Source organism: Necator americanus, chromosome I (assembly GCF_031761385.1).
Source record: "Necator americanus strain Aroian chromosome I, whole genome shotgun sequence".
In the NCBI taxonomy this organism is placed as follows: Eukaryota; Metazoa; Nematoda; class Chromadorea; order Rhabditida; family Ancylostomatidae; genus Necator; species Necator americanus.
Window position 1 is genome coordinate 13,308,916 of NC_087371.1, and position 27,845 is coordinate 13,336,760.

At 40.8% G+C, this 27,845-nt stretch overlaps 2 protein-coding genes across 7 annotated transcripts; both read right to left on the reverse strand.

Moving 5' to 3' along the window:
• Positions 1–1,750: 1,750 nt before the first annotated feature.
• RB195_005392 (uncharacterized protein) lies at positions 1,751–5,698 on the reverse strand (the record flags this gene model as incomplete). Of its 3 annotated transcripts, none has more annotated exons than XM_064177853.1 (5): positions 1,751–1,869; positions 3,174–3,240; positions 3,537–3,664; positions 4,288–4,384; positions 5,615–5,698. In XM_064177853.1, the coding sequence occupies 5 exons, from the start codon at positions 5,696–5,698 to the stop codon at positions 1,751–1,753; spliced, it is 495 nt and encodes a 164-aa protein (XP_064034957.1). The 3 variants fall into 3 exon arrangements, with proteins under 3 accessions (XP_064034957.1, XP_064034958.1, XP_064034959.1); XM_064177854.1 differs by lacking the exon at positions 5,615–5,698 and adding an exon at positions 4,960–4,977; XM_064177855.1 differs by lacking the exons at positions 1,751–1,869; positions 3,174–3,240; positions 3,537–3,664; positions 4,288–4,384 and having other exon boundaries at positions 5,441–5,698.
• Positions 5,699–7,997: 2,299 nt separating this feature from the next.
• On the reverse strand, positions 7,998–26,930 carry RB195_005393 (uncharacterized protein; the record flags this gene model as incomplete). Of its 4 annotated transcripts, none has more annotated exons than XM_064177858.1 (57): positions 7,998–8,215; positions 9,208–9,316; positions 9,601–9,794; positions 9,858–9,990; positions 10,069–10,183; positions 10,349–10,655; positions 10,737–10,865; positions 11,000–11,159; positions 11,241–11,419; positions 11,483–11,678; positions 11,759–11,902; positions 11,962–12,138; positions 12,207–12,317; positions 13,117–13,300; positions 13,430–13,595; positions 13,648–13,795; positions 14,148–14,273; positions 14,350–14,511; positions 14,567–14,635; positions 14,904–15,016; positions 15,787–15,863; positions 15,921–15,997; positions 16,067–16,171; positions 16,463–16,582; positions 16,673–16,865; positions 16,931–17,060; positions 17,128–17,269; positions 17,324–17,473; positions 17,543–17,616; positions 17,741–17,813; positions 17,920–18,062; positions 18,132–18,251; positions 18,374–18,530; positions 18,710–18,890; positions 19,180–19,257; positions 19,334–19,464; positions 19,524–19,724; positions 19,794–19,874; positions 19,934–20,032; positions 20,144–20,263; positions 20,683–20,811; positions 20,905–21,063; positions 21,507–21,594; positions 21,759–21,874; positions 21,949–22,180; positions 22,231–22,349; positions 22,475–22,651; positions 22,765–22,983; positions 23,058–23,213; positions 23,598–23,732; positions 23,844–24,041; positions 24,352–24,453; positions 25,010–25,156; positions 25,231–25,533; positions 25,679–25,774; positions 26,585–26,736; positions 26,849–26,930. In XM_064177858.1, 57 exons carry the CDS (start codon positions 26,928–26,930, stop codon positions 7,998–8,000), a joined length of 8,202 nt encoding a protein of 2,733 aa, XP_064034960.1. The 4 variants fall into 4 exon arrangements, with proteins under 4 accessions (XP_064034960.1, XP_064034961.1, XP_064034962.1 ...); XM_064177859.1 differs by having other exon boundaries at positions 13,117–13,315; XM_064177857.1 differs by lacking the exon at positions 7,998–8,215 and having other exon boundaries at positions 9,128–9,316; positions 13,117–13,315.
• Between the last annotated feature and the right edge of the window lie 915 nt (positions 26,931–27,845).

Consider the following 27,845-nt stretch of genomic DNA (forward strand, 5'->3'; position numbering starts at 1 on the left):
GCCATCCTTTCGTCCCGCCTCAGCCTGCGATGCATGTAAATGTCGAATGAAATGAATCGCCTATCGGGACGTCCGGATGGATTTCCGACAAATCGCATGCGAGGGCGGGGGGCAAGGGTGGCGCGTTGCAATAGAGGACGTCATAAGGAACCGCATTCTGAAGCCGTCTGTTTACAGTGATGCAGGAGAGATGAGCGAGATCCCAATACTTTTTGCAATCTACGCCCCTGTATAGTCTTTGGCCGTCGGAAATTCATGCCACGCCAGATTCGTGGGATGATGCCTTTAAACAAATTCCATTCTAAATCTATGCATCATCATGCAAATTTCTTCTTAATTAGCTAACGTGTCCATTTGTACCGTCTATTCGAACACTGTACTTCATTCGTGTTATTGTTTTCATTTCCTTCCTACGCTCATTCTTCGTTTTTTTTTATGATGTTCGTCGTATTATGCTAATAGGCGTATTTATACGTATATTGCTTCTATAGTAAAGGTTTAGTCGCCCAAGTCCGAGGCTGCGCGGTCGTCGCCCTAAGCGGTGCAGTGGTTGTGGCCCTGGTCGGGATTTTTATTATTTTTCGTATTTGAAAACCCACGTGGCAACTAACTTAGCGGACAACTGGGACCTAACCGTGATAGAAAAATAAGCGGTTATGGTGGATGCTCGTTTGCGATCACGGCGGCAAATATAAAAACCAACAAGTGTAGGTGAATTTAGTTTAACTTTAGAATTCTGATATCTGCTGATTGGGTAGGACTATTAATCAGATTGATTCATATACATAGCCTATCGAAGTCAAACTTAAACGTTGTGCAAAGAAAAGGTCCCAGTGATCTCTTTCAAATTCCGAACGATCGCAGGCGAATCATGACGGGTGGAGTTTTTCCTTGGAAGTGACGCCCACGAATGGAGCAGGAACAGCTACTGGATCCGATGCCTCGTAGACGGTATCGCTTGATTTCGCGAAATTTCCATAAGCTAACCTCTATTCGTAGAATTATGTGCTTTCTTGACGTTTTTGTCCTCCTAGTGATACCACTGAGTCTACCACCTTTCGACTTCGTCGTGGTTTTTTCTTCTGTAAACCCCTCTCTAAACGCTCTTTTTTTTTTGTTGCTGATGTATAGAATGGGTACTCGAACATAGAAAAGAAGTAATTACCTTATTGACAAGGAATATAAAAGTACTTTTGAACTCTTTTTGATTTTATAAGTTTTTAGCTGCATCTTCTTAAAACTTCAATTCATCTTTAAACCAAACCACTTACGTATATAGTAGAGTCAAAACGACAAGAAACACAGAATGCAGTTGCGTAAGCGGTTGCGCTTCAAGCGGTGCGCGGTGGAGCGTAGCGGTTAGGATCGAGCGATGAGCCTTGCTACCACCGTTCATTGTTGCATTTCCCACCTGGATTCCAGCCGCTCCCTCCACCTCGCCGCGTCTACTGCAGCCGCTTACGCAACTGCATCGTGCTTCATGTGGTTTTGACGCGACTATATGTATGTGCAGCTGACAGTTGGTATGTTTTCGTGAAATTAATTCTCATTATTAATCAAGTGTACTACGTAGCGTAACATCTTTATTCGAAGAAAATAGCGATGAAATTCTTTGACAGTCTGAATTAGAATTAAGTATTTAGACAATTCAAATGGATTTAAATTCTAAAGAAGCAATCAACAATTTCATGCCTACGAATCGAACAATATCTTCAGAGCATGCAGCTGTTTGTAAAACTCTTTTTCAGTTCTATTCCTGTTTCCTTAGAAGTTTTTCATGCTCAAAGAGCAAAAAATGAGGGAACAAGACCGTATCGAGTGCACTCAGCACCGCACTCAAAAGAGTAGTGTCGTAGTAAAAATGCAATCCTAAATTTATTTTCATTTAGGATAAATGTAGCTGAATGAGTGGATTGTAAGAAAGGAGGAAAATTTGGGGAAGAGGAGAGCACTCCGTGCTGCCTTATTTATGGACGCTCTATCTTACTTTTTTCTCTTTGGTAACTTTAGCTTAAGTGTCATAGATCCTCTAAGACTAATGTTCAGGGTATTAATGCCCCAATTGATTTAGTTATTTACCTCCAGAAATAAGGGCGCCACTGAGTGCTTCCTCCTCCAACTACATTTTACCCGAAAGAAGTCGTTAGAATTACAGGCAATAAACGCTAGCTGTCAAAAATTTGTTATTTTGGGATTCTTTAAGGTCAGCAATCTTAGGTGTCCACACACTACATACGGAAGCGGTCTCCCGGTCCTGAACTTCCTCACCAACTTACTCACGGAGTTCATTTCGGTTGCTTGTGTCCTTTATTAAAAGCATCACCCCACGAATCTGAGGTGGTGCAGATTTAAGGTGGAGTATTCGTATACGGGATGGGACATTATGGAAAGGGGGGTGATTCCGTCCATTTCTTCTTAATTGCCGCAAAAAACGGCCCGGAAGAGACGGCTTCAGGCGTACTGGCGCACTATTTTCTACAAGAAGTTCGGCTGGAGCGCGCCAGCCTTGTGCGGCGCCGCATCTTCCGGGCCGTTTTTTATGGCAATTAGGAAGAAATGGACGGAATCACTCTCCATAGTCTCCCAACCCGTATACGAATACTACACCTGAAATCTGCACCACCTCAGATTCATGGGGTGATGTCTTTAAATCAGTTCATGTTGGAGCAGCCTTTGAATACAAAAGCCTTAACCACATCTCAATAATATGAATGAAGCCTCTAAGTTGGTGATCAAGATCTCAGTTTAGGTGTTCGATTTGATAAGGGATCTCGTGCAAAGAGATTATCATACAGAAGCTATAGAGCTCAGGAACATCCGAACTTGTGTTCACATGACCGAAAACAAATCCGGATGCACATACAGTCTTTTCCATACTTTTTGTTCCTTTATTCGCTGCATTACGACCATTTTGTGTGGCTGAAACGCATTCCAGCAGACATAATTACCAGGGTCAGGCGACTGTAACGATTGTCGCAATAGAAAGAAGAAAACGACGAGGAATGAAGAAGAAATTCTGCTCCGTAACAAAGAATGAGAATAATAAGTAAGTTAATGGATCAAGAAAGGATATTTATGCAGTAAGGTAACGTGACCCAGCAACGACGCGGCTAAACGCGAAAGTAGCGCTACGAACAAGGTACGAAAGGCATTGTGAAACTCTGATAACTCACCAAAATGTAAATCAAATGAAAAAACAAGTATAAACCAGAAAGAAACATCAAACATTGATCTAGCTATCTGGAAAATACGGTAAGAAGAATAGTGGACTAAATTCTAATGGTAACAATAGTTGGGGGAAAGGGTACTCAGTGGCGCCCTTATTTGCACTATAAATTAGTTAATTATTAGTATTTACCCTCTAACTTACTTTTTTCTCTTAGTAACTTTAGTTTACATGTCATAGATCCTGTAAGAATAATACTTGGGCCTTAGGGCCTCAATGGATTTGATTATTCACTTCGAGAAATAAGGGCGCCACTGAATGCTCCCCCTCCCCCAAACTACATTTTACCCGTCAAATTTATGTAACTAACCAACAAATAAGTGCAAATGTACTCCAATGTAAAGGATAGTTTGAGAAATGCAATTACTTTCGCCAAACATCCGACACAGTTGAGAGCTGTGGAGACACAAAGAACTCCCACTAGTTCCGAGGGAACACCTGTTAAGGTTCATTTTCCCATATTGAAAACATATATTAACAATTGCACAAGGAACCTATAGTGGAGTAAAAAAGACATGAAGCTAGGTGTAGCTGCGTAAGCGACCGAGTTAGCACTCGTCACTGCAGTCAGCGATGGTCCCACCTCGATTCCAATCGCTGCCTCCACAGGGCCGTTTCGACCACAGCAACCTACGCAACTGCGCCGGGCCGCATGTTTTGTCGACTACATCTCAATCTGCGCTACATTTATCCACGGGTAATGCGAGGAAGTCATGATGCAGCTGCATGCGAAACAACTTACGTTCTTCTGGGCGATAGCGACGTGCTTTCAATAGGCCAATTCTTCGCACGGGATTTGCGTCAGAAAATGATGTTGGAGGTTTTTGGTGTGATAGTTCTAAGTGTGCACAATTACAGTGAGCGCAGACGGATAGGGGGCTCATTTTCGGTAAGGGCACAACACGTCATGCCCAATCAACATATTCGGCGTCGACCGGAATTCATGCATTATTTTGTATAAGTGAAGGTGCGCTATAAGTGAAGAGGTGATCCCAGTGGTTGGGATGTCACATGTGTATGGTATAGATAGAGTTTTCAACAATTAAACCGTTAAAACAGACCTGCTTCTAGGAATCTGAGGAGAACACTTGAAGATGTCCAAACAGTCCATACACATTGCAGAATCAACAGGAAGAAAAATGAACCTCTGATAACATCCTAAAAAGCCAGTCTTTTCTTTGGCACATTTTAAGACCATTTTATGATGTTTACTGAGTAGCATCATAAACGCAGTTCTATGTTGGAGGGTAATAACGCCTACGGAAAATGCAAATGTAAACTTTCAGAGTGAATGCGAGTTAATATCACCAGTAGATTTCCGTTTGCAGTGCTGCATCCTGATTTGTCCGCGTTAGATGGATCTACCGTAGGTGTTTGCGCGACGTGCACGCTCTCCTCGCCTCGAGTTAGCCGTGTATAGCGTGTATGCGGTTGCGCTGGGAACGGTGGAGTGTAGCGGTTAGGATCGTGGTGGAACCCTTGCTAGCATCACCCACCGCTGCAGTTCGTGATGATCGCCCCTTGATTCCACCGCTGTCTTCACCGCACCGCTGGGAGTTATAATAAATAAATAAATATATATATATATATATATATATATTATAACTACTTCTTACAAAGCACTTATGCAACTTCCTTTTAAGCTCGCTCATTTTGTGTGATTCACCAATGTGAACTTTCCCTACACTGGGAACAGCTATAAAGTATGCCATTTTGTTGAAATGTGAACGTACCAAAGACGTACTGAGCATAAGTAGGAATGAGCCTATTTCAAATACGTAGAGTTGCAATGTATACAGCAGTTATCACCAACTAAAGCATTTTATCATACATTCAATCAAATATATTGGTTTTTTTTTGTCGCGTAACCATATTCATATCATTGTAGTGTACGAGCTTCCAACTAGTAGGCGAAGTTAGCGGATTGCCTTAAGCATCACATATATTAACTTTCATTCATGTAGTTGCACACGCCAATGGGGTCGCAACATGAAGACCACAGAATTCTGAGTGGATCAGTTCAACCAAAAAGTTTTACGATGTGATTTCGGTTGAGCGGATACATATTGAGCGAAGTGGAACATAGCTCGTTGTGAGTGCAGTTGTTGTGGTTCCCTTCAGACACTGTATTCCCATGATCTGTTTTCTTGCTACTGGAGGGCGATGTAAGCGAAGGAATAAGGCACTTTTATTTGTCTACTTATAAACTTTCTTCTACAACGGTGAACGGTTGACTGACTCATAGTGGCGTGGAGATGACCCTGGGTGTCGAAGTTCGATGCGTTCTCTGGCAGCGTCTCCCAAGCTGAGAAAGAGTTCGACACCTTTGACATTCCGAGTTCTCGGAATCGAAGGCCCAGCTAAGAGTAAACCACTGCCAAGATTCACCACCGTCTTGGCAAACTGTCGCAAGGTGGCTTCCTGATCCGCATGGGTTGGGCGACGATTTGTAATGAAAGCTAAGCTCGCCATGGCAGAGCTCCTTAGTATGGGGAAAGTTCTGGGAGACCGTGAATAACTTCGTCATAAGAGGGCCAAAAAAAAAGTTGAGGTAGTTTTTTTAGAGAAGGTTTGTCCTAAAAAACGACCATTTTGTTGTATTTTTTCACCTCCTATTCTTTTCGGAATTTTGATGGGACGAAGTTTGAAATCTTCCGACTTCTTTTTGGATTCGTTCCGCCTAAATTTTGAGAGGACCAAACGGTCCAGAAAGGAGAAATCTTACACATGGGGATTTTCCTAGACCCTCCATCAAAATACATAGGTGATTTTTTTAAAACGCCGTCCCAGTTTTTTAGAATGGAAAAAAATCTCCAAAATCCCCATTTTCGCTCACACGCCGAAAAGTGAGTGATTTTGAATAAAATTCAACAACTGGAAATAACTTAGAGCGAAGCAAAACATCTCCCAGTATGTTGTAGCCGAGCATTTTCTCTATCAGATGCTGCATCAAACGTTCTCCAAGCCAACGCAGTTTTCTCAAATTTTTGGTGGGACGGAAATGGGAAAAATGCCATTTTCCCATCTCCGTACCACCAAAATTCCAAAAAGACTAGAGGGTGAAAAAATACAACAAAATGACCGTTTTTTAGAGCAAACCTTCTCCTAGAAGCTACCTAAGCTTTTTCTTTTAGTCCTCTTATGACGAAGCTATTCGCGACCTCCCAGACCTACATAACAGTGTGCACAGAATCTGAGCTTTTTGGTTATTAAATTTTGTTAACTTTGATTTGACTTCAACTTTAGTTTTGTTATTTTGTTGTTTTTACTTTTAAACTGCGTAAAATTTCTCACTTTTCTTCATTCTTTTAATTCTCAATTTTTTAGAAATTGTTCCAAATTTCTACCTTTTGCAAAAATGTGCCTCAGCCGGGTGTGGAACCTGTGAGGTCAGTTGTCATATTGTCAACACATTGTGCATTGTCAAGACAAAATGTTGATTCCTTTTTTCGTTTTTCCTGTTCGCTGTTCATCTCTAAGTCGATTTATGCACCCAATTCTTTTCTGTTCAGTTCCACGACGTCTATGTACCTTGTAATATAATATTTTGTAGGGGTGCGTGTAAAGAGGTTTGAGTTGAGTGTCCTAAAGAGATTCACTTTCGTTAGCACCTAAATAGCTGACTCTGCTTACCTAACGTTAATCATACGCTGCATCACCGGCTAGGGTATAATTCACTCAATTTAGTAATCGTACCAGAAACGAGAAATCCTCACGTAAAAAATGAGATAAAGATGTACCTAATAACTTCTAATTACGTGCATAAAAATTTTCGTTAAAACGAAAAATTCCAGCTTTCGAAAGTAACGGTAATGAGAACTATCGTTATCCTGTAACTCGCAAGCTTTTTTGAAGCCTAATTTATTTCTGGGCAGAGGAACCTTCTGTATCTCTGACTTCTTGAAAATTACAGGAAGGAAAAGAGTTCAAATTTGATAGGATTTCTAGACTTTCTGATGGTGATATGAAGACAAACTCACTCCCTTTCTTTATTAGAACACCATACAAAATGCCTTACTGTAATGTACTTCTATCTAACACTATTATTCTTTGACTTATTCGGTAACTTCGACAGCTCTTATCACTCTTCTTTGCATATTTTCTTGTAACTCCGCAGTTTTCTGCGTCTCTGTTGCTAGAAGAACATCTAAGACGGTTGTCTGCGTCTTTGTTAAAGGCATCACCCCACGAATCTGAGGTGGTGCAGATTTCAGGTGGAGTATTCGTATACGGGATGGGAGACTACGGAGAGGGAGGTGATTCCTTCCATTTCTTGCTAATTGCCGTAAAAAACGGCCCGGAAGATGCGGCACGGCACAAGACTGGCGCGCTCCAATCGAACCTCTTGTACAAAATGGTGCGCCAAAACGAATGAAGCCGTATCTTCCGGGCCGTTTTTTACGGCAATTAGGAAGAAATGGACGGAATCACCTCCCTCTCCGTAGTCTCCCATCTCGTAAACGAATACTCCACCTGAAATCTGCACCACCTCAGATTCGTGGGGTGATGCCTTTAACGACTGGAGCGTGATCTTTTCGAGGTATGCTCGCGTATCCGCCGGCATATCCACTGGGCACGTTATGTCTCGGAGGCATTTGCGGAGAATCCGCCGGGACCCTCTTTACCATTCCCCATTTTGTAGTGTATGTAATTAAAAATACTTATTTTAATATGATATTTTGTAACGCACCTAACTGATTAATATTAATTAATATTTTGCAATTATTATCATGGTATGTTTCATTCACCTACTGCTTCACTGCTCACTCGTTTACGGTCGTCTCTCAGATGACCCGTATTCCATATTCGTATTCCCCTTTTTGAATCTTGCAAACCATTCCCGTGCAGAAGACTCGCCTATGGCACCTTCTCCGTACATGTTACAAATATCTCGAGCTGCTTCGGTAGCTTTTTGGCCTCGATGAAAAGCGAAGAATAGAAGATGTCGAAAATACTGATTTTTGCCTCCTGGATATTCCATATTTGAACCTCAAAAATCGTTAATGATCAAATTATAAGAAAGAGCAAAAAGAGCTCTTTCGATTGGTATATTGCACTTTGACAAAAAAAAAGCAGAAATAATTCTAAAATAAAATCCAAAATAAAAACGGCTGCGTTCGTTCGTTCTTGGTATCCGCTGCCGAAAAATCGCCCCTTACTCAGGCATAATCACACCTATTATTTCACAGCACTACTATCTTGCGTGATCAGGAAAAGACTCCGATATTATCAATATTGCGTCAAGTAGTACTACACACTTTGCTTACTATATGGTTGTTCAAGCATCAATAAGCTCACAACGCCATTTATACTTAAAATTGCTAGACAGCTGCTACAAAAGAGACGAGATTCAATAGTAAAAATTTGCGAAATATGCATATACGTAAAACCACTACAGCAAGAGGAAAATTGTTCAGTTCAGCTCTCAATATACATCATTGTACGAAATTCCCCAAGCTTTTCGAATAGAAATGAAGGGACACTATATGGGAAAATCACCAGGTAGATCAAAGATCAGGTAAAATCCAAAATGTATAGGAAAGAAAACAACTTCGACGGACACAATGTCCACAATATTAAATGTACGCACATTTATAAATACTATAGAACAACATATTAGTCGCTTAGAGCCACCGCAATCACCGTAATAAATAGGGGAAAGGAAAAGAAATAATGTCACGTAGAACGGAACAGCGAGAAAAGAGATCACTAGTCATGCATCCAATGGACGCTGACACAATACAAAAGTGTGCCTAGTAGAGTACCGTAATTAAATCTAGTAGTCAAAATGATCGACCCGAAATTTAGATTTCCATTCGCATACGCCTATAGAATATAGAATATAGCGTTTAGAGGCGGGTAGTACTGTACAGAAAAGAAAGAATGTTAGAAAAGAACTTATTATTGAGAATTGTGGGATGTTTTTGATTTCTTTGTAGATGTTGATGGTAGCATGTTTGCACTTCCCGTTGTAGCTGAACCAGCCAGCGATAGAGCTGCTAATGCCGTTGGATCCATCAGCAGCGATTGCATCGCTAGCGGATTCGTCATTAGGGATGCCATCAGCAACGGATTTAACAAGTCCTCAGGCTAAAAGAATGAGATTATTAGATAAAATGATTCCTGCAAAGAAACGACACATAACTCCGTACTTGTTCTGGAGAAGCCACCAACTACGAATTTCGTAAAAGAAGGAGATAAAGGATAGTAAGGATACATCCCGAATCAAAGATGGAATAAGAGTTTCGAGACCTGCATTTGGTGTGCTCTGCAGTTCCTCTCGTTGTGAGGGTAAAGTGTTTATTTTTGAGGAGTACATAGTAAAATAATATCAAAAAAGAAGAAATAAAGCTAAGAAATGTGAAATTACTCACTTTGGCATTAGCCGAAGTTGCACTAGACGTCGATCCAGCCAGGGCATACGGGTTAAAGCCGAGCAACGACTGTTGGAGCAGCGTTTGTTGCATCAACATCTGCATTTGGAGCGCTTCTAACTGTTGCTTCGTAGCTGCTTCGGCAGCAAGAGCTGCAGCCGCAGCACTCGAAGATGCAGCCGAACTTGACGGGGCTAAACGTGCCGTATTCATAGCATACTTTACCCAGAGTGATAGAAACCACATGTTTAACTCACCTCCAAATACCCCGCTGCTAGTGCTGGGCTTCTCAGTTGCTTTCGTCACAGTTGCTGAACTGGAAGAAGCGCTGCTGGTGCCAGCCACAGCATCCCCACCCAGTCTATCAGGATGGGAAAGTCCCACAACCAACTAAAATGATAGTCAAATAAGTGAATAAATAAAAATGAGAATGAAAACAATCCAAAGGAGAGGAAATAAAACACTCACCTGAGCAACTGCTACACTACTGCTATGGACATTTGCATCCGGGTGAGCATCTAGCCATGAGGCCAATTTACTCAGCGTCGGCCACTTGGAAGCGGGAAGAAGTGCGCCGCTTGACCTATAAGAATGAGATTTCATTGTCAATCCTTTGCATGAATACTTTGATCTAGAGAATACAAAGACGCCGCACATTTCCTATGTTTTTTAAACTAAAAAAAAAAAACACACGTTCACGAATCTTGTGTGTCAACTAAGAAAGAGGTGCAAGTGGATTGTGCCTAACCTGCTAAAGACAGATACTGGTCCATCTCCAGGCGCCGAAGAAGCACATGCTCCGGCATTCGATGCCTTCTTTGGAATCTCTCCGGGCTCAAGACGAGGGCTTACAGTAGGCTTTGGAGTTGTTGGAGCCGGTGTTGGTGCAGCACTGACTGGTTTAGAGCTAGGCACTGGAGTGGTAGCTGTACTGAGTGGCTTTGGAGTAGAAGGCTTTGGAGTTGCCGGTGCTGATGGTTTTGCGCTTGATGGAGCAGAATCAGCAGTAAGATTTGCAACCACTGGTGTCGGAGCGGATGGTGGTGGTTCCTTACCTGCTAATAATACTCATTTGGGGCAGTTTATTGTATATCTGGGGAATGGCACTTCACCAAAATAGTTCTTCTGTAACATACCTAAACTAGCAAGATCTAGTGTATAGGTAGGATGTGCTGTGAGCCATGCGCTAAGACTTTTTAGCTTCGGCGCCAAATCACCTAGTAGACGTTCCTTAGTTCGAGCATCCTGCACTGGTATTCTTGTATCTAAACAATAAGAAGTAGAGAATCTAAATCACATATTCAGAAAACGAACTATAAGATCACCTCTATTTGTTGTTAACTTAAAAAAAAGAAAAATACTCCAATCACGTGGAAAAAAAAAGAAATTGAGAACGAACCTGGCGGTAAACTCGCTAGAATGATTAGCTCGTTAAGACCCAGCTGACCCATTGCTGCTGACTGCTGCTGTTGCTGTTGTAAGGAGGACGAAGAAGCAGTGACGGAAGATGTAGATGGGGCTGGAGATGACGAAAGAGCAGTAGTTGCTACCGAATCAGCCTGCAAATGAAAAAAGCACATAGACCAATCACCAGGATTGCTGGAATTTAACGGGGGATTTTCTTTGGCAAACCTACACACCTTTTTCGTCAAATTCAACACATCAGCTTCTGTCGCCGGTGAAGTCGATGCTGCACTGGCTAACAGTGCCGCAGCAGCTGCCTGCTGTGCAGTTGCAGATGCTGCAGCTACTGCTGCCGATGTCCCAGCTGTGGCTGAACCGCCAGCTCCTGATGCACTTGGTGCCGTTCCGGACGCACCTACTTCATTTATATACGCGGAGCATCGCGAAATTACAATACAGCAAGATAAATCTCACTTACCAGCCATGGCGAACAAAGACCCGAGAAGCTGTGCAGCTGCTGCGTTGTTACCCATTATTTGCGGCATAAACATTGCTGATTGCAGCATTGCAGCAGCTAGTGGAAGATCTCCCATCTGGGATAACATAGACTGCTGCATAAGAGCCCTCATTTTCTGCGCATCTGTATCCATAGTGCGTTTGCGACCGCGTCGCACCTGAACTATGAGCATTATTCTTTTTTTCGCCACTTTATCAAGATCGTGAGCAGAAATGCAAACAAAACAAAAACAATCACCTGTTGTTGTTGCCTGACTCTCTCCTCAATGTCACTGTCATCAACACTCTCTGTGCTTGCTGTTCCATTCCATTTACCCGTTTCCACAGTAGTGCACACTTCAATTACTCGTCGCAATAGTGTTTTCTCAGTTGGACGTATTATCTAGAAAACACACACGAAATTGCTAAAAACCCACAAAATGTTAACTTGTTAAAATCCACCTTCTGAAACGTCGGTTTCTGCAGAATATTCGCAGAAATGTTATCTATGCCATGTTGATCGCAAACAGCAATCAGCTCTTTGTCGTGTTGAGTTGTCCAACCAGAGGGCATAGCTTCCGCAGAGCACAATTTCAACATTGGTGTAACTTTATCAAGGCTAGCTGCCAACGCATGAACCTATATGTGAATAAATGCATCACTCATCCATTTTACTCCAAATGAGCAATGAATGAAGCAATGCTCACCTTGCGGGTCAGATGTAACCGATTCATTAACTTTTGGGCTTTACGTGATGTCATAGCATCTACAGACAGCGCTCTTTTCGTGTCTAACGCAGATAGTTCGCCACCTTGTGCCTAAAAATTAAAGAAATATTATAAAGGAAATAACTGCCAGTACTAAAAATCGTAAAGAAAGGATAAAAGACAAAATGCAGAAACCACGCAACTCGCAAAAAGGGATTCTGTCCATGACGAAAGGACGCCATGACGTCGTTACTAAGAAAAAATATCGAATACGTATATATGCTTCAATGGAGGAAAGATGAGAAATGGAAAATTTCAACATTGCGTCCCTCGTTTTACATCTGAGGTTCAACGAGGACGAGGTAATCTGTGAGAGTTACTAAAAAAAATTCATGCACTCTTAGTAATACGTGTGCAACATTCCAAGATTAACACTAAAAACGAAAAAAGTATCGGTGGATAAATGTAAAAAGGGCTGCTATTTTCCAAACATCTTAATGGCAGTGTTGGTTTTTAGAAGCTGCAACACATACGCAAATGATCACGTAGCAGAGAAAAAGAAAAGGTTGCGAAGCTCTAATTTCACTATTATTGACCTAATTCATAAAATACTACCAGAAATGTTAAATTACGCGCAATAAAAGTAACAATGCAAGATCTGGGAAACCAAAAGATCTCCCTACGAATCGCCCACCTCGAGAAGTTAAACGAAAAACCAGCCCTTTTATAATTGCTCAAAAATGTTCATAAGAGATATGCAAAACCACGAATAAAAAAGAAGGAAGGTAGAGTGTTGTGTGATACAAGAAAATCTGCAAGACAATAGTTTTGATCTCTGCAGGACATAAAGGAGGATTATAAAGAAGGAAGAGAACTTCCAAAAAATATAATAATTAGCAAAACAAGTTACCTTCGTGCACATTGCAAGTATACAGTAAAGATGTTCTTGCATCTCTTCGTCGCTTTTCTTTTCCAGTAAAGGTGAAAAAGCCCGGAATGCGTCCCAGTCGATCATCGTAGGATCATTTCTCTTATCTTTCATGCCGAAAGACCGCAACACTCGCATGTACTCTTGCTCTTCTCGTCGACTCCACCTACACTTCTTCTCTCTGAGTTTAGTTCAAGAATATTAACCACAACATAACAACACAACACTACGTACTGCAACACACCATAACAAAAAGAAAGTAGTCGATTATGAGAAGATTATGAGAAGATACTACCTCAGCTTTTCATAAACAGGATCGGTAATATTTCTCTGACTGACAGCAATGAGCCTTCGGAATCTCGCTGTCACTTCAGCTGCTCCAGGAAACGTTTCAGACAGAGTTGTCTTTGTGTGGAAACACAGTGTTTCATCACCTCGTACTGCTTCGATGTTATCCAGACCTAAACGTAAAATAATCGGGTAGTGAATCAAACAAGAAGAAATTTATTGTACCATGTTTGTAGATGCCAATAAGTAAACATTTGTCACAGTCAGCATCCCATCCTTCGCACATGGGCTCAACTAAGGCAGGTACAGTTATTTCAATCGACGACCAATTTCCTCCAGCTTCGATTTCTGCAGCTTTTCCGCCAATGATAGTCTAAATTTCGAAATCTGCTCTTTTGTACTAAACATGTCTCTACCGCACAATTTGATGTTAACGATTGTGCAATATCAAGATGGAATGGTGCCAGAAGAAGCTAACTGCTCCATTCTCAAAAGCAAAGTTCGACTTTATTTTCAATTTTAGAATTTCTGAAGAATTGTGATGTGATCTCTGAAAGAGGGCAAGTATCTTAGTATTTTGAAAAACGCGTACAAAATCACTGTAGCAAAGATTCACAAACTACCAGAACCTCGTGGATGAAAATAAGATGAACTTTTCTTTTAAAGATTGAGCACGCGAAAAGAAAAAACTCAAGCAAGCAACTCATGAAATATTGATAGCATACCTTCTGTAAATGTCTCAACTGGTCAATCTTCACAAGCAGTTTATTTGCATGTCTATGAACATGTCGCTGGAATGAAGCATCCAGGGCGAAATTGGGCGGATTGAACTCAGGAAGTGCAGCCCACCCCTGAAATTCCACGTTAGAAAAAAGAAAGAAAAAATAATCCCTCAAATGACGATAACTGTACTACAGATGATCTCACCTGATGATAAATCGACTGCGAAGCTTTAACGTTGGAGTTTTTCGCTCCTTGGGGTGCTATCATCTGCCACACTGTCTGTCTAATCCTTTCATCACCCCGGTATTCTCTCACGCAATGCAGTAGTAATGTCCTGGCCATGTGTGCGATATCCATCTCAGATACCTTAATGAAAATTGTCTCATTTATCATTCATTATACGCGTCTTGCAAACACCTACCTCCAGTTCTCCACTTTTCTTCATTTCTGCCCATCTTCCCCATCCCCAGCATGCAAGCACCTTTTCCACCTAAAAATGGATAGTCACACTAATGTTTAGGAGCATTCGAAATCACTTCTTTATTCGAAAAATACATACGTGACTGAAACACACAACAGTGAAAAACGACTGAATTTATCTCTGAAGAATTAAGAAGAAAAAATCATTATTGCACATACGCATATGTATGTGTATATGTAGGCATTAAAACAAGGCCAACTGCTGCAAGAGAAAGAACATGAAAATATTAATTAAAAAATTCAAAATACTAATAGAACTTAATGTTGCTCAACTGTACCTTGAAATATTCGCTTTTGTTGAAGGCCAGCTCATCTGGTCTATAATTCACGTAGTCGCCATCTTCATCGTCGCCACGTCTTCGTTTTCGACCAGTGCTTAGAGAATTGGCTCCTGAACAACATGATAAAACGATCGATGAGAAAAAATAATTATAGCCCAGAAGCAAAATCGAACAACAATTGGACAACTTTACTCACGCTGAAATCATGCTGTCTCTAATAAACGTGCGTTTTTAGTCAACTGATACTTAAACAAACAGCACTATGTAATTGCTGTTGTCTATTTTTCTACTGCACTGTCGAAAAAAAATAGAACAAGAGACGAATTGTAGTGGATTTTCTGCTTCTCAACTTGTCTTCTTGTAGTATGTGTAATGTAGTACTGTTTCACAATTCTTTAAACTCAAAAACCACAGAAATTATTCCTTTGCGATCTTAACAAATTCACTTCGCATGATTGCTTTTTAGAGGCGAAATTGCTGCCACTGCACAATGCTGCTAAGTTATCGATTTATTGGACATTCCATACAAAAGTTGCAGAGATGACTTTAAATAACAAGCCGGCCAAAACTAATGCAACTCTTTGGTTCAGCGTTGTTGATGATGATGTTGATGAGAGCAATGATGTTCCCAAAATACAACGGATAATGAAAGTATTATACTTTGTTGGATACTGTATGCATTTTTGAAATGTGTAATTTCAGTGTTTCTCTCTCTAATCTGTTTTGTTGTGAAGCTAAAGCTAAGTCACCGAAATAGCTCCCCTTCCAAAGAGTAGCTGAATAGGACAAAATAGCCCAAGAAACATTCTCTCAATGACCTTAGCTGAGAAGAAGTATTTTGCCTGAATATCGGCTGAAACCTGAATGCAGTTCTACGTACCGGTTCTTTTCCTTCCTTTTCCCATCTCATCGCTACCATCTGAATCTTCACCTTCCTTGAGCGAATTATCCTCGAAGCTAGAACCAAAAATCTCATTTCAATGCTACAAAAAAAAAACAGCGTGTAAAATCCACCGCTTGGTGCGCTTTCTCGGTTCCTGCATAATAAGATCGCGACCATCGGGAGTAGCTGTTGCCTTTTCAATGTCCACCTAAATAAAAGAAAACTAAAAAATGAGAAAATACGGAAGTAGAAATTTTATGCAGGATGTTACAATAACCTGTGCTTTCTCTGCCCATTTTGTCCAGAAATTCGGATCATCTATGTCAATATCATCTCCCCGATTATGGGTTGAATTGAATGCAGCTTTCGCGAATAACGATCCCTAAAAAAATCCGTTCACAAGAAAACAAGTGAGCAAAAGTCGTGCAAAGGTTATCTTATCTCAGGAGGTATGCAGTAATAACAAACAACAAAAATTAAGTGCTACTGCCCCTCAGAGACGAGATTAAAAATCAAAGTTTGAACTGGCAACTCCCCACAAATTGGGTAGAAGCAATCCACCCAGACAGGATCACCAAATGAATATTGAATAAATTCAAAAAAGCAAAAAGACTGGCAAGTTTGGATTTGAATTTTAAAAAATCATAAGAGGGTAAACAATTGACGAACATACTTTTTGTCCTGGTTCCAACGTTATGGTGGTGGTTCGTCTTTGGAGAATTGTCTCGATATCCTCTTCACTAAACTTGCTACCCTCATCAACATTTTCATCCATAATAGATCCATACGCACCCTTGAAAAACAAATTCTCATTCAGACTAGTACCAGCAAAAGTTGAAGCAAGAAATACAAACAATAAATGACTAAGCTAAAGTTGTTGAACCTTCTTCAGCAGCTCCTCTACGTCCTTCTTGCTCAGTGAAGTGCTGCTTTCCTTCAGCGCCGTTGTTGACTGCAAAACAGCCTTGTCCAATCCAAGCTTCAGGGAAGCTTTGTCGAACATTTCCCTTTCGTATGTGTTTGCAGTGACCAACCGATATACTTTGACCATTTTCGTTTGCCCAATGCGATGACATCTAAAGTAGCAAGAGTAACTCCAACCTCCAGACAGTCGCCTCCATACATAAGTCTCAAAATTTACCTCGCTTGGGCCTGTAAGTCATTCTGCGGGTTCCAGTCTGAGTCAAAGATGATAACGGTATCAGCAGCTGTGAGGTTAATGCCCAAACCGCCAGCTCTCGTACACAACAGGAAGACGAAACGATCAGAATCTTAAAAAAACGCACGAACATCAGCTTCGCTAATATATCTCCTCGAAACGCCGACAACGAAAACTACCTTTCTTCGAAAACCGATCGATCGACGCCTGCCGCATATCCCCTCGGACATTACCGTCAATTCTTTCGAATGGGTAGTTCATGTTCACCAGAAATTCTTCCAGCAGATCAAGAACTTTGACCATTTGAGAGAAGATCAGTACCTTGAAGTGACATCACTTAGAAGCAATGAAAAAACACTTGTTCTATTTGTTTACCTTATGACCATCCTTTCTTAACTTCGGCAAAAGTTTCTCAATTAGTACCACCTTTCCAGATGCCTGAACAAGCGCCTTATGAGCCAAAGTCTCCTCGTCCCACTCCGGATGTAGCATTTTCAGCTCAGACATGATGGTTTCTTCAGCACCCTGAACGACAAAACGATATACTTTGAAAAACTCAAACCAAATCATAGTCAGAAAAAAGAAGCTCTCTACCTGAATCAGGAACGGATGATTACAACACTTGCGCAGTTCCATCATCACATTCATAAGTGAGGGAGCTGATGTACCTACAAGTACTAACTGATTTAGTGAGCATGATTGGTTTTTGTTGTATAACAATATGTAATATAATATATGTAACTGGAACGTATCAAACTGATTTGAAAAAAAAATAAGAAGGTAGAGTCGCACCTTTGCACAAGTGAGAGAAATTTCTCTCAAGAATAGCACGGTAGAACTTTTTCTGTGTATCCGATAGCTGCACCTGGAATACAATGATTACAAGTGTGAAGAATTGTAACAAGTTATGGCAACAAGTGCAAATTCGAAAAAAAAAAACACGAAGAACTGCATAAGATCGAATGTCACACCTCAATGATCGTTTCTTCTTTCGGTTGTAACGATTTCTCTACATCTTCCTTCAGGCGACGAAGCATCATGGGTTTAAGAATTTCCTGCAACTTTTGAACCTGCTCGTCAGACTGACATTGTCCAAACTGTTCCAGGAATGCAGCTGCAAGGAAATGTGCTCAATTAGATGAAAACGTTGGAACATTTTGTTGAGAAAAAGTTCTATTCCTACCAGAACTGCTAAACTGTTGCGGATGAAGAAAATTCAGCAATGAAAACAATTCTTCGATGTTATTTTGGAGTGGTGTTCCTGTGAGCAACACACGATGCTCCATACGGAAAGCATGCAACCCTAAAGCAGATTATTGGAGGAAATCACAAATTCACGTTCTTCAAAAAAAAAATTACAGAAAGTGCAAAAAGAAATGAATGCAGAGAACATTTTAAACTCGCAATTGATATTAGGTTTCTAACCTCCCGTCAGCAGTTTGCAGTTTCTGTTCTTGAGACGATGTGCTTCGTCGATGACGCACACTCTATAAGGAATTTTCCGCAGAAACTCGCAGTCTGTTACCACCATTTCGAATGTTGTGATCAGCGCATCCAGTTTGACGAGATTTTTGCGGAAAGACTAAATGCAGTACATCGTTGCATGTGTTTCCCAGCATTTCATCAAAACGGAGAGTGGATTTTCTCAAATTTACGAAAGAAATGATCTCATATGGGTGCTACTAAAGAGAAACTATGTACGTAAACACAAAAGAAAAACAGCTTTGAAAAAAAAAATAGAAAAAATAACAGCTAACTTACTTTATTTCCCGCAGAATGTTGTTTAGAATAATAAATTTCGTATTGTTGTATGACATCTCTACTATGTTGACTTCCGTGATAAACCACAGCATTCATATCCGTCCATGTCTCAAATTCGCGAACCCAATTATGGATTGTAGAAAGGGGAACGACAATAAGGAAAGGACCGTGGATACCATATCTACAAATATCTACGTATAAAACAGGAGCAACTATATAAGAAACTGGAGGAATTTGTTGAAAAAAAATCTAGTGATGAACTTGATACAATCAGTTCGTTGTACAAAAGTACGATTGAAAGGAAAGATCAGAGTAACACTATGAGGATGACAAAGCTAGAAGTTTGATTCACACTTCAAAAATTACTCCGGAAAAATACTTTCAAATAATTCCAGAAGAAAAGCAAAATAATAGGAATCTGGGCGAAAATTGTAAGAAAAACTTCTAAAGGAAGAACAGTTGAAACTCACTCATAGATTTGTGAAAGGAAAGTAATAGTTTGCACTGTCTTCCCGAGACCCATTTCATCTGCTAGAATACAGTTCCGCCTAAATATCGTCATTTAGTTCCACAAGGATAAAAATGATAAATCATTATAGTAAGGAATATGGTAAAACCACTAACTCATTGTAATAGCAGTACAGCAACCAATCAACGCCCTCAAATTGGTATTCTCTCAATGTGTTTCCGTCTTTCCAAACAATATCTTCAGGCATTTTGCACCACTCGCTCGCTTTTGGACGCGCTTTTTCTTTCTTAAATTAAAACATTTACAGAATGTACATGACACTGATAGGGAATCTCTTCTACTAACCACTTTAGCTTTGTCAACTATCTGTCGCTTTCTCCACAGAGCTACCTTCTCTTCTGGAACACTACCGATGGGCTCCCAAGTTACTTCATCATAAGCAAGGCTTTTCCACTTCACAAGAGCATATTCAACTCCATCGTCCCCAGTTCCTACGTCTACCACTCGATCAACAACGGTATAGTCGCTGTTAAAGTCCTCTTCATCCTAGAAAAGGGAAATATGAAGTCAGAAAAAGCAAGAAATTGCTTGGAAGGAGGAGTGTTGGATGCGCACCGCATCATTGCTTGAATGTGCTTTTTTCTGCCGGAAACGCTTAACTTTTCCCACAGCTCGTTTGTCGACTTCCTCCAACTCCTATAATAAACGCTCTCATAAGTACACCAAATTCGTAATAGTAATAACAGCAGGTTTACCTTCATTGTTTTCCATTCGCAGTGAATATATGCCTTTCCTTTCCATTTTATTAGATATTGTGGCTCGCTGCCATCAGGGCCATCGCGGGAGTTCAGAATCTGAATAATTCTGAATGATTCACAAAGTTAAGGTAAGGTGGTTGTTACAAACAAGCGCTTTTCATTAGTGGCAAACTCAAATACAACCACTACCTTTTAATAAAGGCTCACCTTTTCAACAATTTGATGGTCAGTTGATTGCGTTTCCTGAGAGTCTGTGGTCAAAATCGAGTCCTCGGCATCGTCATCGGCTGCCTCAACTACGTCAGCCCATTTTGAAGTGCTTCGTTTCTGAATTCAAATGTTTAGGTGGAATCAGAGAGTTCCCACGGGGTAATACAAGCGCAGAGTTCTAATAAACAAACTGCGGAGGAAATAAATATCCGTAAAATCGGGTCGGAATGACTGAAACCTAGTGCAGTTGCGTAAGCGCTCGTACGTGGCACGCGCATTTGAGCTGGCGGTTGGGAGCGACTCAGACTGCAGCGATGAATGACACCGCTTGACAACAACCGCTACGCTTTTCCGCTCGAATGATCCAATCCAATGGATCGAAGCAGACGAGGGCTGCCACTTACGCAACTGCACCGAGCCTTAGGTCGTTTTGACCCGATAACATGTGAAATGACTCATTGGACAAAAAGCCATTTGGTTAAAAATTATGTCATCATTGTACTATGTTCGTGTTATGTTTTGAGAAAACAATTGACCTCATCATCGTCGGTAGTTGCAGTCTCTTTCATTGCCTTTGAAGCCCTTTTATTGGATTTCCGACGCCCATCAGGAACAAAATCATCGTCGTCGTCTCCCGAATCATCAACGCTCTTTTTCTTTCGCGACTTAAAAGTCATACACTTACTGATCTGTTGTCAAAAATAAAAAGTTGCTTCTTTAATGAAAAGGCAGAGTTTTTCCAGCAAGCCAAAACATACTCTGACTACAGCAAGTCTTTTCGGCTTCCGTCCTTCACACGGAAAAGAGACTAGTGGAGCCGGTGTTGATGGTTCAGTAAAAACGCCATCGGTAGATTCGGCAACCTCGCTAGGAGTTGCGTCTCGATCCTCGGCGTTTTCCTCTTTAGTGAGTGTGACCTATACTAATGTACATGTGAAACTGCCCTCTCAATTTAAAGGCATCACACCACGAATCTGGGGTGGTGCGGGTTTCAGATGGGTTATGCCTGTACGGAGTCGTACGGAGATTATGGAGAGAAGGGTGATTCTATCTATTTCTTCCTAATTATCGCAAAAAACGGCCCGAAAGATACGGCTTCGAGCGTTCCATTTTCTACAACAAGTTCGATTGAAGCGCGTCAGTTATGTGTATGTGCCGCATCTTCCGGGCCATTTTTTACGGCATTTAGGAGAAATGGACGGAATCATCCTCCTCCCCATAATCTACGACCCCGTATAGGAACTCTCCACCTGAAATCCGCACAACCCCAGATTTGTGGCGTGATGCCTTCAATGAAAGAAAAATAAATGTATAACTAAATGGACGAACGAATGAACGAATTATTGATCGGAAATCCTACCCTATCTTTCTTCTTCGATCGCTTAGAGATTTTTGCTGAAAGACGTTCCGATTCGGTGGCTTCGCTTTCCTCTGGGGAAGGTTCACGACTAGAAAAGACATAAGAATCATATAAGGAAGAACTTTGTTAAAAAATCGGAAATAATCAATATGGTTTTAAAGGTGCGCTACTGTTCCCAAAAAAAGAAAACTGATTTCAAAAACGTGGATTTCCTTTTGTCCACTTAAATTGTTAAAAATGTTGAAAACGCACCTGCAACTCGGCCCTGGTGTAGGTTCATCTGAAGTTTCTTCCTCAGGCTCAGCTTTAACATCATCCTCCTCCGCTACTGGAAGTTTTGTGGTATCAACGGAGTCTTCGCCAGTTTCCTAGAATGAAAGCCAATCACAGTGGCAAGTGAGTTAATGGTAAGTCGATTTTAAAAAAAGACGAGTTAAAGTGCCTGTTGCTGCTCCTCCTCTTCCTCTTCATCTTCCTCTTTCAAATCATCACTGATAGCTGGCTGCGTCTCATCCGAAAGTGCTGAGCAGTCTGCAGGTGCAGTCCCACCAGCACATGTTGTAGGAACACTAGAAGGAGAGGCCTCCTTCTCATCTTCCACTTCAGTAGCCTGTAGCTCCGCAGTTTCAGTCTCATCGGTGTCATCGGTACGCATCGGAGGTGTGGCGTCATCCCTGAACACGAGATTCATTGTGGTATCGCATGGAATACTATGAAAACCTACCTGTCATCAAATAAGTGTGCCGAAGGCTGAATAATATGCTCGCGAACTACTCGCGCTGGCTTAACGTCTACTTCTTCTTGAGGCGAAGCAGCATCAGCATCAGGAGATGAAACATCAGGCTAAAAGAACTGCTTAGAAAGAACCGCTAGGTGGTAACGTGTAATTAAGTCGTTAAGAGGAAAAGATTAGAGGCAAATCATGATTGTATACGCTGCACAGAGAATTAATCTAAGAAGAATTTTACCTTCTTCTCAACCTCATCTACCGATCTCCTTGACTCCGCTGAAGGTTGAACATCCACGTAAGGATTATAAACGACGGGTTTCTGGTCCACGGGAACTGCTGAAGTGGCTTGTTGTTGCTGTTGTTGTAGTTGTTGCTGCTGTCCCATCGCATTCGCAGCAATGTGTGCATGCGGCAACTAAAGAAGCAAAAAATATGAAAATTGTTCTTTGATTCTTTCGAAATAGAATAAATAATAAAGATGGAACTCTCAGAGATCCGCAAGAACAGAAAGTCAGGAAAACTGCTTACTCCATTATTTTGGAAGCCGTTGTCGACACCATTAACAGGAACTGATGGTTGGTGTTGGTGAAGAAGATGTGAAGGTTGCATCTGTGGGGGTATCTGCTGTTGAGATGTCATCATATGTTGTTGTGGTGGCGCTTGTGAAGGAATTTGTTGCATATGTTGCGGCGGGATCTGCTGTTGTTGATGGTGTTGTGGTGGAGGTGACATCATTTGTTGGGCATCCTGTAATTGATAATCTTTCCACATATCCAAAAAAAAGCAGAATCAATTTAAAATCCCAACAAAACTTTCTGCACCTGGTATTGTTGCTGTTGTTGTTGTGTCGGTGTTGGTTCAGGAGGAACAGAGTCTTTTGCGTCTCCATTGAACGACTCATCTCCGTTTGGAGAGCCACCAAACCGATGGTACACACTTATCAGCGTTCTTCCCGAAGTTTCTGGCTTGATATTCACCTGAAACAATTAGAAGTGAGCATAAAAGAAGAGGAGGCTTTTCACAGTTTCACTGATTCATATGAGTAGATGTCTTGCAACAACAAGGAAACCATTCATACTCTTTTATTGCACTACAATCCTCAATCAAGAAAATTTGCGTGATGCGCATGATGCGTCATTTCATTTATAAGCCTTGGACACGCAGAATTCTCACAATTCGATTTAATCGAAAATGAAAGTCCTATGAACACTACTCAGCAGCATTATTCATAAGCCCCACTTTCGACAAAAGCAATCTATACGCGATTTGTCAGCTATAATTCGTTTTAATCATACAAAATACATATCATCAAACAGTTACATCGCACACCACTTCACAATCCTATGAGAAATGCACTGTACCTGTACTTGACTTCCGCTTTGTGTGACCTGTACCGGTGTCGTAGGAGCTGCAGAGGGGCTTTGCTGAATAACCACCTGCTGACTCGCTGGTGCGGTGCTCGGCGCACTTGGAGGCCCCATTCCTGGTGTTGGTATCTGAAACTAGATAGAATCCTGCTTTTTTGAATATGGGAAAAATTCTAAATTTACTAAATGAGCCCAAATTAAACCGTTTCTTCATCAAGGAACACTTTATTCATAAAGTACCTGCTGGTTTATCGCCATTCCCGAATTCGCATTTGGTATTGCCGCTACGCCCGGAGGTGCTTGCTGGCTAGTTTGTTGCGGTTGTTGTTGCGACTGCTGCGGTTGTTGTTGTGGTGGAGCTGACATGTGTTGACCGGTTTGAGTGCTCATTTGCAGGCGATGATGCTCTGCTTGCAAGTACTGTAGGCGCATTTGCACCTGAACTATTCAATAAAACAATATATTCCTTTGAGAAAGCATTAACGTCTGCAAATTGAGACAATGGAACATTCTGAAGAATGCAAATCTTTCATACTCCATGGAAAATAGGGAAGCACAGAACAACACCACATAAAATTAAATCTGATGCAGAAACCCACTGATGAAAAACGATTTTCCACGTGTTGGATGATTGACTACATTACGAAATTCTTCGCTTTTCAAACCCATCTACTTACCGATTATTTTTTTCTTGAAGAAAATAAAATTGAATAAATAAAATGTTGAAAGAAACCGAGCAAGTACAAACCTGCTGTAGCTCCTGTTCAACCATTGGAGTTCTTTGCTGTTGATATAGATGCTGCATTCTCTGCTGCATCCCACGCATTTCCATCTCCAGATGATAGAGTTGCTTAAAACGAATTTTTTTACTACTCCAGTGAAAATACCCAACGATGGGTCTTTCGTCAAAAGATCGAAGGTTGCTCTCAGCGTCACCTCATCTCTATAAACGATGTCTACAGTCTGACGAAATTTCTCAATGGTTATCCGCGATGCACCTTCGATTTAGAGCAAAAGAAGAAAACAAACGAAAAGTAGAAGTGCGTATTAACCAGAAAGACTGTATGCATTACTGAAGACGCGCTTCCCGATCGAGGTGTTTCAACGTCGACTATATAATATCATATGCAATATCAAGAGAAAATGAAGCGCACACATATACAAAACAGATCTTAAGGCTATATAAGTGACGTTACAAATCCTACGAAAGTAAAAAAGGAAAACAGGAATCCAGAAGGGTAATGTCAACTCGATTACTTACCACTGAAATATATTTAGGAAACATTTTTCTATTTCACTTTAACAGTGGAATTTCCATGTACAGATATTGCTACAACAACAATTTGTATGAGCTCTTAGGTCAAATAAAGTAATTTCTATTCCCTATAAAAACTGTCTAACGGTACCTGAGATGATTGTTGTTGTTGTTGACCCCACTGATCTGGTTGGTTGGGATGTATGCTTGGACCACTATGTGGCGTTTGCTGCTGTGGTTGTTGTTGTTGATAGTATGGATGTTGTTGTGGTTCCCAGTACTGATTTTGCATAGGCAGCTGAAACACAAACACAAAATCATAGCAACAAATGGCTTCCTAGAGCGAACTGTAGATCATCAAGGGAGACCCACAGGTTGCTGCCCTTGAGGATATTGTGGTCGCATTTGAGGAGGAGGATATTGCTGAGGTGGATAGCTCCCTTGAGGAGGTGGTGCACCATATCCATAATGGTTTGCAGCTGGTGGCTGAGGACCACCATAAGCGTTCGGTCGTTGTTGTTGCGTTTGTTGCGGTGGATACATGGGTTGCTGCATTCCTGGGTAACCCGGTTGTGGAGCATACTGTGGTCGGTAGCCTGCTGGAGCACCTTGGGGTGGAAAGTGCGGAGATTGCTGAGGTGGACCACCACCACTGTACATTCCCATTTGGCTACTCTGAAAATTATGGAAATCAATGTTCAAGAATAAGGTGAAAATGGAAAATGGTTTTAAATGTTCATGTGAGTGCATCCAGGAAAAAAAACAATAGAAGCATTCACAACATAAATCCGCTCAATTGCAATAAAAAAAAACTGCCAACCTGTGGTGGATACATACTACCCAGCTGTTGCATAGATGGTCGCATCATCGGATTGTTCGACATGGCGGTCATACTTTGCATGGGATCCATCTCTTGCTGTAAAATATAAAATAACAACACATGAGCGACATTATTAAAATTAGACGGAAATCAAAAGTAATTCGACCAGATTTTTGTAGAGTATTTTGTACATTCATTTTAGGATTGATTTCTTACAGAAAAGTAACGTAAGACTTCCTACCGATTGGAGTGAGAATTCATTTCTATAACGATACAATAATAAAAAAGATTTCGCATTATTTTTCTTTCACGGGAACAATAATCCAATATACGCTCACTCTGAATATAGCTTTAGCTACAAAGCAACTGAATAAGAGCGTTCATGCAGCACAATTCTCATCTCACTCTCAATCGCTACTATTACTACATCTTGAGAACGAAACCAGTGAAAACAATACTAAATAAGTGAGTTGTAGCGAACTAGAACTCAGTTAATACGCATCGATAGTGTATTGCGGCAATTGACCGTATTATATGGATCCAGAATGCATCCAAAAGTGCGTAAAACCACAAAGTTGATTATCCATTTCATAAAAGAAACGCAATTCCACAAAACATCCATAATAAAAATGAGGTATTGTCATCTCTTATTTTCTGAAGCAACTACTCAACGTTGACGATTTTCTAGCATAATAATGAATCACACAGGAAAAAACCGCAGTTATAAAGCGAGAACGAGCCGGACGTGCTGCAAGAGGTGCAACCATGTAACCACCAAATAGGGTTATCACTTTGATTTTCCGTTTCCAGATCCTTCACCTCCAACTTTTTGCATTTTTTTTTATGAATTCGAATGTCACGTCTCCAATCAACATGCTTCAAGCACCAAAAGCGCATAGACTCAACCTTCTTCTTGGAGCGGCCTTTTGATGCTGGAGCAGGCTTTTGCATAGGTTGAGAAGGCTGACCCATCATCATCAATTGCTGTTCATATGGATTGTTCATTGGGGTCAATCCGCCACTCATCGATGGATAGCCAGGAACAGACGGTGGCTGGCCTATAATTGTCACACATCAAAGATAACTTTATCGTTTCAACGAAAACCTTTCAAAAAATTCATCGAAATACGATAAGCGGAAATCGATCGGTAACAGAGAGTTCACACAAACCTTGTGACATCCCCATGGCACCCATTCCACCATAGTCTCCTAATTGTGACATTTGCGGTACGTATTCGTCGCCTTCATCCATTATTTCTGTCTACTTTTATACTATACAGGCGACACAGTCAATAGTTTATCATCTGAAATATAAAAGAAAAAAGTAAGTAAGGAATCCAACTTCTCATATGTGAGACACAAATGTGTAGCACAATACAAATATGAAATTCCATATGAGGAAACTCTACAATTTTAAACGAGTACGAGTCTGCACCAGTGGCACCACGTAAACATGCGAAATGTTCGACTATCAACGCTGATTGATAACAAACCGAAATCAATACAACAAAAGACGGAAATGTTTTTGAAACAACGACAACTCTCGCCTGTGAAGAACAAAACGACTGTAGTGTTCAAAACATGTCATACTATTCATTAGAGAAATGGGAGATTTTCGTTCTACGTTAAGCGTTGAGAGGAAGAATATTTAGTTATATGTAACATTTACTTGGTTGAGCTTTCAAACACCATGACATTTTCAAATAAAAAATTCATGTAAACGCAACCTCTGCTTCAAGTAAAAGGTAGCAGAACAAGTGCGAATTCGATATAGAGTTCAGCAATTACGTATAAAAGGAATTGTACTCAAAGTTAGCGATAGAGCGGATACTCATCGGAAGCAGTTTTTCAAAAGAAATTGAACAGCAAGAATCGACAAATTTTTTTAAAAAGTAAAAATAACAAGTACGGTGTGAGTGAAGAATTTAAAACATAAACTTAGACTTTTACTTCCTTTGCAAATAAAGCGAATTAGAGAAGATAAAAGCAGGAAAAAAATCCCATATGCGATGTACATTTACAAAAGTATCGAGTAAATTTCCAAAAAAAAAATTATCGTAAAAATGGTGAGAGAGAGAGTAAAATGAGAGATGGAAATGGAAGAACTGTTTCGATCAAAGGAAAAAAAAATTTTTGATACATAATGGATGAGTTGTGCGAAGATTAT